Source organism: Sinocyclocheilus anshuiensis, unplaced genomic scaffold (genome assembly GCF_001515605.1).
Source record: "Sinocyclocheilus anshuiensis isolate Anshui unplaced genomic scaffold, SAMN03320099.WGS_v1.1 scaffold224, whole genome shotgun sequence".
Lineage (NCBI taxonomy): Eukaryota > Metazoa > Chordata > Actinopteri > Cypriniformes > Cyprinidae > Sinocyclocheilus > Sinocyclocheilus anshuiensis.
This window is the reverse complement of record NW_015558577.1, coordinates 623073-636434: the sequence shown is the minus strand read 5'-3', so window position 1 is coordinate 636434 and position 13362 is coordinate 623073. Positions and strand designations below refer to the sequence as shown.

The window sequence follows — 13362 nt, the reverse complement described above, 5'->3', positions numbered from 1 at the left end:
AATTTAAGGAATTTAAGGGGGTCTGAATACTTTCCGTACCCACTGTATATATATATATATATTTATTTATTTTTTTTTTTTATGTGAATGACAGGTTGCTGGAGGAGTGCAACCTTATTATAGAGTTATAGCAGAGTTATTATAGTTAACTAAAACTAAAAATGAAACTATTAAAAAAAGAAATTCTTGAAATAAAATGTTCAAGTGGTCTAAAATGAAATGTAAAAAAAAAAAAACAATTTCAGCTAATTATCAAGACAACACTTAAACTTAATATACTAAAATAGCTTCTTAAACTAAAACTGAAATAAAATGAATAAAAACTATACAGACATACCTAAAAAAGAAAACCCGACAATATAAAAATAAATTATAGTACCTTAATGAGATTAAAAAATAACACTGTGATCTCAAATGTTGTGAGAGGGAGGGGAAATTATTTTGAATTACATTTCATAAAAAGTATTCCATAAAAAATAAGAACTGTCAGATTTGATTTCATGGTGACTTTAATACTTAGACTCTGGGGTTTGTTGAAATTCCAAGGATGTGCAAAAGCAAACGTCATGCTTGCCATAGCAAACACCACGAAATAAAAGTGCTAAATGCATTATTGCAGCCCAAGACACTTGTCTACATATGACTAGAAACATAAACAGACTCATGAATAAAAACAACAGCAGGAAGACTCGTATTACCCGGCAGCTAGACAAATATAAATTGTATCTCGAGAAAGAGGGGGAGGTGAACACAGAGGAAGAATGAATGAGGATGTAAAGCTCTGTGACAGCATTCTAGCCGAGCACAGATGTGCTGTAAAATCACAGCAACAGATGAGCGCCTTCATCAGAAACACTGCACACTTCACCCAGCAGCAGCTGGTGAAAAACGGCCGGAGCCCGACAGTCATTCAGCCTTACCTTAGAGTTCAACACTTCAACCGTCATGTTCTGTGGCGGAGCACTGGGCACTGAACAGATGGAGAAGAGTACAGTATTAGTTCACATATCCTCAGCTTTTATTTAGGCAAGGCACTGAGCTGAACAGGGTCAGCTAATAGATACTTAACCTACAGAATGCTTTCCCCAGCTTAATATTCACAATACATTAAAGGGATAGTTCACCCAAAAATTAAAATTCAAAGATATTTTGAAGAATGTTGGTAACCAAACAGTTTATGGTTTACAGTAGCCACAGTATGGAAAAAATACAATGGCTACCATCAACTGTTTGGTTACCTACACTCTTCAAAATATCTTTTTCTGTGCTCAAACACTCATACAGGTTTGGAACAACTTGATGTAAGGAAATTATGACAATTTAAATTTTTTGGCCAAATGAAGCCTTTAAGTTTTCTGTAACATTATGTTCACATATGCAAATGTTGCATTATCTAATTAAATATGCACTCATTTGCATAGATTTCCAGAATAATAAACTGAACATTGCATAAAGCCTGGTCCAATTTATTATTATTTTTTTTTTACATATTAGAGTTAAAGGCTTTTACTGAGGGGATCTCTCTTTTAATCGCTCCATAAATCACAAAATACCGCCAGAAAAAAAACACCATATTTAGAGGTTATACAAGTCAGGTGAATGTTGTATGTGCAAACCCTTCTGTAAAAACCTGAACAAAAACGGCAAACTTTTGTATACGCAAGTGCTTCTGAAGTAGATTTCTGGCTCACTGCATGAGAAAAAAACTAATTTTGAGAAAATAGCCTGAAGATATGCATTATAATTGAAATCTACAGACACAAATAGATGAAGTGTAATGACTTAAACAAAATGAATGTACATTTTGGATATTTTCTTTCCACTATACTGAAAGAAGACAAAATCTCAAAATTGACCAGTGCTTGAAAGAACAATGTTTTTTTTTTCTGTAGCGTCTTGTCTTAAATGGCTCTCTGGTGGACTGGATCCTGATTCTGGTGAAGCACTGAGCGGGCAAATATTTTTATATAATGACCACTTAACTGAATATTTCACCACTGTCCATGGCTTCTTTCATATTTCTCATAGCACAACATCATGGCATTTTAACACCATTTTCACCAACACAATTCTCACCAACAAAAAGGTAACTGACACCATCTTGCAGAAACTAAGAAAAATGGCCTATGAAGACTAATTTTGCAGGTGGCTAGAAGCTCACGAGTCCCCAGTCGAAGTATACAGTAATTACTACAAAATAAAGTTTCATGGGTGGTAACAAATCTTTATGCCCAGTAATTTATTTTTTCAATTCACTCACCACTGACAGGTGTGGCATAAAGTTAATTTTGGATCCTGGTGATATTGCTCTGTTGATATAACTACAACAGGGATATCGATTATAGTATAGGTTTATTGCTGGCTTTGTTTATTGCCTAGTAGAGTTCTTGAGACCCCTTCCTACAATTATTTTGAATGGAGGGAACTGACTAGTAAGACAAAGCAAAGAAGCCAGATTTATTGTAAGTACCATCAGAGTATGTGCGCACAGATATGTCCTCAGTGGACACTCCAGGTCCATGTTTGTTATAGGCCACCACTCTGAAACTGTATTCTGTGAACTTCTTCAGTCCAGTCATGGTGTAGGACAGTGTGTTCACATCCAGATTCTGACAGAGAAGAGAGGTTAGAGAAACAGGCTGAATTATTATGACATCAGTAACAAAAGTATAGACTAAAAATGTGCAGAAATATCAATTTAAATATTTAAATGATTAAATATTTGATATTCGATACTGATATATTACATATATTTCTTACATATATATACATGTATGTGTGTATATTTATATATACATATTAGCAAATTATTTAAAATGCTATTTTTAATAATGAATTAATAATTCATTTTATTAATAATTAACATTTATTTATTTATCTTTGATCCATTTATTATTATTATTATTATTTATTTGTTTTTACAAATATTTATACACTCTTCACTAGGAAGCTGTGGATGAAAACATTCACTAATTGAATACATGAAAATGTAGACAAGTCACTAATGTCAATATTATAAATAAACACATTCTTAAACAACTTTTACATGAATATTTGGAATTGGGCTAGAAATGTTCATTAGTATAAAAATATACAAAATATAACATCTACCGTATTAAAATTTGTTAGCAATAATAAAACAGCTCCTCAGCTTGTGTTCAGGACAGACCACAGAGCTCCATCTGTTCTCCACCATGAACATTTCACATGCATTATCAAATATCATAATGCTTTTATACATGATATTACAGAGGATGGATGAAGATGGTTTTACCTGCTCACTGTCCATGCCCTTCTCCATGTAGTAAATTTTGTAGCTCTGGATCTCGCCTGTGAGGGGCATATCCCAGCTGAGACTCACTGTGCTGGGGGACGTGACCACTGCCTGTAGGTTTGGAGCAGGACCAGGTACCTGGACTATTACATAGAATGGAGAAAAAATAGAAAAACAACATGATTTAATTTTATTTAATTTCATTGTGTTTTGTTTTATTACTGGCACCTTTTGTCTGTCACGGTTTTTCTTTGATAATTCCATTGATGCTTTGGCAATATTGTTTGTAAAACAGTCACGCCAATAAAGCACTTTGAAATTGACTTGAATATAGAGAGTGATATCTCTTCTCAGCTGAGCATATGACAGTGGCATGTGTCGAGACACCACTGGCAGAAAGCAGACTAACACACGCCAGCTCAAACTGCAGGATTGACGTGATTTAATTTGCTTAGCAGAGCGGAGAGAATGGAAATGAGATTCTATGTTGCTTAACTTTTGTTTACTTGCTAGGGTCATGAATCATTACATTCAATTATAGGCTCCGATGAGTGTCCCTTAAATCTGTTGTTTTTCCAACACGCTCACAACTGACATGCCTTCAGGGAGTCATCATGTAGGGCCAATCTAAACGGAGCTCTACATTAAATGAAATGTAATATAATTTAAATAGCATGGACATAAAACAACTGGCCAATTTTTAAGTAAGTTGGCAAGTAGTCATTTAGCACTTTTATCTAAAGCGACCCGCAATACACTTATTACAGGGACAATCCCACTGGAGAAACCTGGTGTTGAAGGAATAGTTAAAATAGGAAAAAAAATATTTTCTTTCATAATTTACTACCCGTGTGACTTTATTTATTCCATGTAACCCCAAAGAAGAAATTATGAATAATGTTCACGCTGCTCTTTTTCATTAAAAAAGAAAAAAAAACAACAACTATGTATAACAGAAATAATATAGCCTACTTAGAATAGAATATGCTTAAGTGTGAATTGAATTTAATGTTTTCAGACACTTAACTGCACGTTAATTGCAAATACATTAAAATGTATTATAATTTACATTTATATTAAATGCATTTAGCTGAAATTTTGAGAGCTTTTTGATCTGCTTAAGTATGACTTAAGTACATCTTCACATGTAATTTTATAATGACTTCTTCTGTCTTCAAAATATGGACAGTAACGTGTACTGCCAAAATTACAGACAAGCATTTATGGTAAACTAAAATTTACTTTAATACCACAGAAACCAGTTGAGTCCTCTGCACAATGTGACTTTGCTGCAACCTGGAACCTTGCAGCTGTCTCCTCTGGCTTGCTCAGTTGGGGATACTTAATTTCCAGCGATATCGTCGACTTCATTGCACAGACACTATTTAAACTGAACTGAGCTGGATGATGACATCACTGAATTCAATGATGAACTGCCTTTAACTGAAAAATTAGTGTTTACTATTGTCATTTTGCATTATTGACACACTATTTTCCTAATTAATGCTGTACAGTTGCTTTGACACAATCTGTATTGCTAAAAGCGCTATATAAAGGTGGTGACTTGACTTGACTTTAATGTAATTTCAAGTGAAACTTGTATTTCATGCTATTTATGTCACACCCATGTTTTGTGTTTGTTTTCCTCCCCCAAGTGCTCCATGTTCTCCCTGTGACCTAGTTTCTCCCTCGTGTTAATTGTGGTTATTGGTTCCAGGTGTTTCTTGTTAGCTTCCTCGTTTAGTTCTTAGTATTTATGCCCTGTGTTTTCCTTTGTCCAGCGTCTAGTGTTAAACGTCTATTCCCCTGCTACGTGTGTGTGTGTCTGGATAATTAAAGTTTGTTCTTTGTAAATGCCCCCACGTCTCCGCATCTCCTCGCTCCTTCGCTCCGCGCTCCAACACAGAAGCAGCATCATGACAATTTAAATCATTTGTAAATATTTTTCTAATTATTCATTTGTAATTTGTTGCAATTTAGTACATTAAAAACATATTACCTTTAATAAGATATATATATATATATATATTATATAACACCATATTGATATTGAATAATCTACAGTTCAAATACTTCACTAGTGCTTTCATATGTTAGTATGTAAGTACTTCTTAAAAACACCACAAAAGATTATTAAAAGATAATGGCTTAAAATGTACTTAAAACATTAACATTGACGTTTTTACACTTGACATTATTACAAAGTGCACTTTTTAAAAGTGTACTTAAGCTTGTTTTGAAATATGTCATGAAAGTGTGCTCTCTTTAAGTACATTTAAGGGGCCTTTTATTTTATTAATATTATATTATCAATATATTTTCAAGATTTGAAGTACACCACAAGTGCACTTTTAATATAATTAAGCACACTTTTTACTAGTCAAGGCAGGGGCCATCATAAAATTGCTTCATATTTTCACTGACTATATTCCCAGTCCTCTGAAGTCATACAATGGCTTTATGTCAGGAACAGACTAAAATATATTCATTATTTGCTGAAAATCACCACAAAGTGACCATATAGCTTCGGTAGACTTGAAATATAGCCTACAAATAGTATGGACTGCCTTTATGGTGCTTTTATGTCCTTTCTAGAACATGACAGTCTATGGTCACTATATGCATACTTTCACTGCATGGGGAAGAGCAGAATGAACACTCCTCAAAACATCTCCTTTTGTGTTCCACAAGGACTTCAACCAGCATCCAGCAAGTTCTAGCCACTTCACCACATGTCTGCAATGACTGTTTGATTACATTCATCCAGTTATGGTTACCCTGAACCATCTTTCATGCTCGAGCTCTAATATAAACTGCATTACATGAATCACTTTTCGAACTTTGATCAGGCGTTTCTGGCATCTCAAACGACAGAGAGAAATCACTTTATCTCAGTGCCACAGACATCCATTCTGTCCAACATCAACGCTTGCTTTTGATACCGATGTTTTACAGGATGGGATGGGGCGCCTACACTGGATTAAGTGTACCTAGATGACTTGTGCTCAGATTCATTCATAATGTTCACAGCAATATGTGTGTCAGCCTTAGAGGCTGATCTCCACGCAGCAGGATTCCCGGGAGTGCCAGAATCCCGCTAACACACATTATAAAGTGCTTATAGCAGTCAGAGCCAAGGACGCACAGAGGAGCAAGTCTGACCCAGAAACAGCTTCTCCTGTGCTGTGTTTGGGCTGATAATGTTTCACGCTGATGGAGTCAGGCCATATACCAATGTTCAAGAGATCTGTTTGCTTAAAAGCCAGCAGGTGTTTTCTTGTGCTTACTATATAATGAGATTTTAAACTGACATTGAGGCATTGGGGAGGTTTTGGGAAAGAAAACCTCCAGAGAAAATGTTCTGCATAATCTCGGAGACCCAAAACATATTCTAGACAAGCATGTGAGCGTTAAAATCCAACTACGCAAACTTGATTTCATGCATTATAGCCTTCTGAAATGTGTCAGAGCGTAATTTGTAATGCAACTGTTTTAATTAGTCCATAAATCTCATTTGAACACATTCTAGCTGGTATGTTATCATCAAGTGGAGATCTTACCTTCAGGCTGGGTGGCGACCGTCAGAGGCACTGAGCTCTCTCCAGGGCCGTTTCTGTTGTGGGCCACCACGTGGAAGGAGTACTTGGTGTCTGGCATGAGATTCTGAATGGTGACTTGCATTTCTCCTGGACGGCTGGTGTTCACTATCCTCTCCCTACAGAGCATGAGAGAAACAAACGTGATATGAGACTGAAACAGGAGCTGACTGCTGATTCACTGCTTCAAAGCTTCTCTTATTCTTCTGTAGTCAATAACAGCTCATACAGAATGGCATTATAAATATTAATAAGAACAACATGTGACTTAAAATAATAGCAACAAAAACAACAAAATACAATCATCAATAGCATTCATAATTTAAGGCTTCTTGGAGGGTGAATGTCATGAAAACATGTCTGGGTCACATATCACTACACAGTCAAAATTAAATGTATTTTATTTGTATTAGCTGACTGCTGATTCACTGCTTCAAAGCTTCTCTTATTCTTCTGTAGTCAATAACAGCTCATACAGAATGGCATTATAAATATTAATAAGAACAACATGTGACTTAAAATAATAGCAACAAAAACAACAAAATACAATCATCAATAGCATTCATAATTTAAGGCTTCTTGGAGGGTGAATGTCATGAAAACATGTCTGGGTCACATATCACTACACAGTCAAAACTAAATGTATTTTATTTGTATTACATATTTATATATACACTGCTGAACGATTTAATGTTATATATATATATATATATATATATATAAATAAATAAATATATATATATATATATATATATATTGCATAAAAAGCCAATTTTATGCAATTCATTTTTTTAAATTTTTGCTTTAATTATATTATTTTACTCACAAGGAACCATAAAAACTCTTATTACCATAATGCATTTTTTCCTTCACTGTTTTTTTTTGGGAATTATTATTCTTAATAGTGATTCTCATTAGATTCTCTTTACTGTAATGCAGCATTTTAATGCAGCATTTTTAAGTAAAAAAAAAAAAATAGTAAAATAAACACTAATACATTTATTTATTCAAATATGCAACAAAGGCAATACAACAAATATTTTAATAATTTAAATGTTAAATACTACATTCCAGTAATGACAGTTACATTATTATTACATTATTTTTATTTAACTATGATTAACTATGAATATCATGATTTAATTATGATATTCTTTACAGTTTTTGTACCCAGAAAAAAAAACAATAAATTGCAGGTACAATACCGTTCAAACAAGATCCTTTTTATGTTTTTGAATAAAGTCTTTCATGCTCACTATGGCTGCATTTATTTGATCAAAAATATAGTAAAATAGTATTTTTAAAATTCATTATTGTAACAATTTAAAACTGTTTTCTATTTTAATATATATAAAAAAGCAGCCATTACCGCAGTTTGCTGTAACACATGATCCTTCAGAAATCATTCTAAAATGCTGATTTTGCGCACAAGAAATATTTCCTATTATTAACATTAAAAATAATTGTGCTACTTAATATTTTTGAAACTGTAGTATATTTTTCAGGATTCTTTGGTTAATAGAAAGTGCAAAAGAACAGCATTTATTTGAAATAGAAATCTTTTGCAACATTATAAATATTTTTTTATTAATTTAATGAATCATTGCTGAATAAAATCTCTTTAAAAAATCTTACTGACCCCAAACTTTGGAACTGTAGTGTATATATAAATGACACATATATATATAAATGCCCTTGCCTGTTATTGCCCTCCAGGCTGTAGTAGACCGAGTAGGTGACATCATCTCCATGCGGTTCAGCAGGAAGGCGCCAGGTCAGCTTGATGAAGCGGGTGGAGACCAGGGAGGCCACAACATCACGGGGGGCGGAGGGCGTGGGACCAGCGCCGCCTCTGGAGCCTGGCATTAGACGGTCAGTAGTGGCATGGGTCAGTGAGGTGGGAGAGGGGGAGGGGATGGCTACATCTTTGAGTGCAGACAGTGGAGGGGGTGAGCGAAAGCAGAAATCAAGGGTGGAGACGGGTGCAAAGTGAAGTCACACAGAAATTCAGGGCGGGAGGGATGGAGAGCAAAACAAAGGAAAACAGAACAGAGGGAACACATAAAAAGAAAAAAAACAAAACAAAACAAAAACCATAACACAATGGCTTCAATGACAGTGAAATAATCACAAAGAAATATGAAAAATGCAATCATAACGGAAGAATGTCGGGCATGTAGTTGGAGAAAAAACGGCTGAAGTGGAAAAAATGATGGAAAGCTGAATCACAGGAGGCATATTTTGGACTTTTTCACTCTTAAGAGTAGTTCACCTCAAAATTAGAATGACATTAACACACAATTTGCAATGTTATTCACTAAAACTATTGTATAGCTATCAAATGGCATTTTCACATCAAATTGCATTTGCACTTCAAATGAAACCAAATGCACTTGGTTTCTTAACTACATGCCAAGGCTTCATAACTATGTACTGTACATATGCACAAATGAGACTTCAGCATCAATAGCTGGTTTCCATCACCCTGCTTTTATGCGCATTTTGAAGTATCGCATCAGAATCGAGTGATGGAAATGCTGAATTTCGAATAAAAATGCCTTAATTCGCAAAAAAAGTTTTTACGCTCGCTTGAGGTGGTTTTTGACTTGTGCGAAAAAGGGTTAATGCGAATAATGGGAGATGGAAATGCATTTTGCGAATAAATTCCTCCAAGCGCATCAAAAAAGTAATGTGACTTTGCGCTATGGGATGGCAAATTCTGACTAACCAGCGGACCGATCTCATTCACAGCATCTGAAATGTTGCTATGGTCATTCGGAAATGCCCGAGCAAAGTCTGTCATCAAAGTATTTCTGTATAATTGCCTCCCAGAACTGTTAAACGACTGCGTTCCCAAACAGCAGCATCCACCTCCGAAAGCAATTACCGCATTCATTGGGTTTCGTCTGCTCGTTCTGAGGTGCAAGTAATTTATTATATAGGAAAATTATTATATTCAGTAGCTTCTCCTACTTTTCTTAGTGATGTATAGTGCCAGTTTATCAGGAAGTGATAATTTTGTTCTCTTTGACTCGTTGGATGGAAACGATGCTTGTTCGCAAATGTTTTGTGCGATATTCCAATTTTGCGCATAATTTAAATTCGCAACTTTGGATGGAAACCTGGCTAATGACATCAAAAACCTTACATGGTGCTGCTTCTTGCATTTGTCATATGGTTTGGATGTAGGTGAGTAAATGAATAAAAAGATTTCTAAACAACTATTCTTTTAAGAGTAGCTGGGAAAAATCCAAGCTGATCCAAAGAACACTAAGGCACAGAGGCCATCCTTTTTAATCACTAACATACGTCTAGAGGTCCAAGGCTTTAGATCTTCACACAGATATGCAAAATATTTCATGCTGAGGCCTCTGTGGTTCAATCTAAGGACATCGGACTGTTGTTTTCTACCAGTGGAGTGAAACTCAACACAAAGCAGCTCTAAAAATGTGTCAAGATTGTTTGCTTTTGTGGACTGCAATAAAGTTGCGCTTTTGGCAACAGCAACTCTTTGAATTAAACAAACTGTGTTTCATTTGCAGCTGCATGCAAAACATGCAGCTGTGGAAGGACTGAACATCAAGCAAATATAGTAGGTATGATTGATGTACCGTGCGATTCAAATGTGATTTGTTGACTGTGGTCGACAATAACATGAGTACGCAATAAAACGTCTAAAACAAGTATCACTATGGTCCTTTTTTTCTCAATGCCAACCAGACTGAAACACAATCAGCACGCAGCACCAGAGAAAATATCTCATCTCATTTACATTCAAAAATCACGTCAAAAAGATCATTAAAACTTATGAGCTTCATGATTCAAATGGCAGAGATTTTCTGAAAATATCTTTCTCTCTCGCTCAAAAAAAAAAAGACATGATTGTGGACTTGTACAGGAAATAAAACTCACAGATGAAAACAATAAATCCAAAAAATGGGGATTGGACAGAAATGGATTGCAAGAAACCAAAGTATGGAATCAAAAATCTCAACTCAAACAAAGATCAGATTGTCTGAACTGTGTTTATATACAAACAGCTATACACTATTACTGTATGTCAACAATAGTCTCATTTGTTTCTTTTATATACCCCAAGGAATTTTAGGAGAAACATAACATAAAATGCATTTCCAATAAGTCTCCTGAGCTATGAAAGAGCAAACTCTGAACAATACAGTTTCCCTTTGCTAGTTAACTGAGGGTTTAAAAGCACCATATAATGCTGAAAAAAGAACAGCAAGATGCATTATGTTCAGATGTGCTCTTCGAATTACTTTCTTATTCTGAACCGCATTTAGCTCTGAACAGACAGTGGGAGAAGAGACTGATAATGCAGACCTGTATAATATACACTAATAGCGGCACTCATTAGCTTATAGCTTCCCCTAAATGACAAGATCCATTAGACGGAGAGCAAATTAAACATTAGTTGTAGCAATTCCAGTTTTCCACAAAGACGAGCCATCAATGTTCATCTGTCTAGCCGCAGGGAGAAAAAAAAAATGATATCATTCAGCATTTATCTCTAGTTCAGCTTTGTGTGGTGCGTGACATTCTCTCTGTAGTTTTTCTTCTCCCTCTGGTTCAGTCAGTTCACTTGGCAGCCAATTTGCAGCTGTTTTCTAGTCATATATAGTCAAGTACAGTTTTAATGAACTTGATTATGGAAAGAATGCCAAAACATGCATTCAAAAACATGTCAAATCATCACTGTATCATAAAAGTAGCTCAAATCAGGCTCCAGCTAATCTGCATTTGCATTCTAGACCAGGCAATGGCTGTTCTAGGAGTTCTTTTTTACATGCTATCATTCAGAATTCAATATTAACGTAAGGCTTATTCTGCAACATACACTGAATACTTCATTTGAAAGTTCTCACAATGTTAAAGGGTTAGTTCACGCGTGCTTTCTCCCCCGAACGTAAACAACGCTGATTATGTCGATTACTCTTGGATACTCTCCAAAATGGCGGAAGACGTAACTCCGACGTAACTCCTTACTACGTTTCTGGACCTGGGAACATTACAGTTGCGTTGCTGTCTATGCAGGGTCTGAGAGCTCTCACATTTCATCAAAAATATCTTAATTTGTGTTCCGAAGATGAACGAAGGTCTTATGGGTTTAGAACGACATGAGGGTGAGTAATTAATGACAGAATTTTCATTTTGGGGTGAACTAACCCTTTAAGGCCTCTTTACACCAACAAGAATGTTCGATCCAATTTTTGTGAATCGATGCATAAAAAATGACACAGAAGATGAATGAAATGAAAGCACTGTGCACTTTTCATATCTGACATCCACTTGCCACAGAGAAGAAAGTCAAACAATATTTACGTTTCAAAGTGTACGATTTTTTTTTTATTCTCTATGGTTTTTATCAAACAACACCAAATGCAAGTGTACAGAGACAAGAGAGACATAGCTTTATGTAACCGTAGCGCCTCTGGGCACGTGAAGAAACAAATCCTATTGGTCGGCCAGTTTTGTTCACAATGCGATGGAAAAGAGATTAGAACATCTCTCCGTAAAAAAAAAAAAATGTTGCATTGATGGCATGTGAATGTTTGTGTCAGTTTCAACAGACACATTAACAACCAACCATTCATTCAAATGGCAATGTTCATCATGCCAAATATTTTGCACTGAATAGTCATCGTGAACAAAAAGATGTTTTTCAATTGTTTCTGGATTCTTCCTCTGCTTTTCACTGTATTTTAGTAAAACAGTCTGTTCATGAGCACCACAAAGTCATAGTTTTACGTAACAGCAGTGGCTCTGGGCATATGACCGAATCTTATTGGACGGCAAGTTTTCTTCACAGTGCGCTTGAACAGAAATTAAAACACCTTTCCTTAAAAAAAAATGACGGCATGTGAATGTTCGTGTTTCAGCAGACACATTAACAGCTGTTCATTCTAATTACAATGTTTATCAGCAAATTTTCACATTGAATATTCATCTTGGTATGAACAGGCCTTAAAGAGTAAACTATTTTAGGGGCTCTTTACTCACAACACATTCAAAAACAGCACAAGATGCTGAAGTAACAGGGATATGTGGTGCAAAGGTAAAAAAAAATCCATCTAGTCTACATAGAAAAACTATTAAAAACCAGAGGCGGACAGAGTGTGTGTGTGTGAGTGAGTGTGTGTGTGTGTGAGTGAGTGAGCATGTCTTTTATACTTATATATTTATATTTTATATTTATATTCTTATATATGTTGAAAAGTCACAAAATCTTATTCCACTGAGATGAAGGGAACCATTTTTTAAAAACTAAGTAAATGTTGATTGTGGTCATATTGACCCCAGGGACCGATTGAGGGTTAAATGATGTCCCAGCATTTTTTGAACACTGACCAGCTGCAAATGTGATATTTATTTACAATTCAATAATAAGAAGTTAATATTGTGGTATATATTAGACACAATATTGTCTGATTTTGCTAAATTGTGTAAGTGAAAATATTACCTATAAAGCCACAG

At 35.2% G+C, this 13362-nt stretch overlaps 1 protein-coding gene across 3 annotated transcripts in view; it reads right to left on the bottom strand.

Moving 5' to 3' along the window:
* The window catches only part of LOC107679723 (neogenin-like), a 173244-nt gene that overhangs the window by 20236 nt on the left and 139646 nt on the right, over window positions 1–13362 (bottom strand). For 2 of the 3 annotated variants that reach the window (XM_016475363.1, XM_016475364.1), the window contains exons 8-12: window positions 8570–8729; window positions 6835–6989; window positions 3275–3417; window positions 2471–2609; window positions 921–970 (exon numbers count right to left, since the gene is read on the bottom strand). In XM_016475363.1, the coding sequence (XP_016330849.1) occupies window positions 921–970; window positions 2471–2609; window positions 3275–3417; window positions 6835–6989; window positions 8570–8729 (647 nt within the window). Of the gene's footprint in view, window positions 1–920; window positions 971–2470; window positions 2610–3274; window positions 3418–6834; window positions 6990–8569; window positions 8796–13362 lie in introns of all 3 variants that reach the window. The other variant, XM_016475362.1, reaches the window with a different exon arrangement.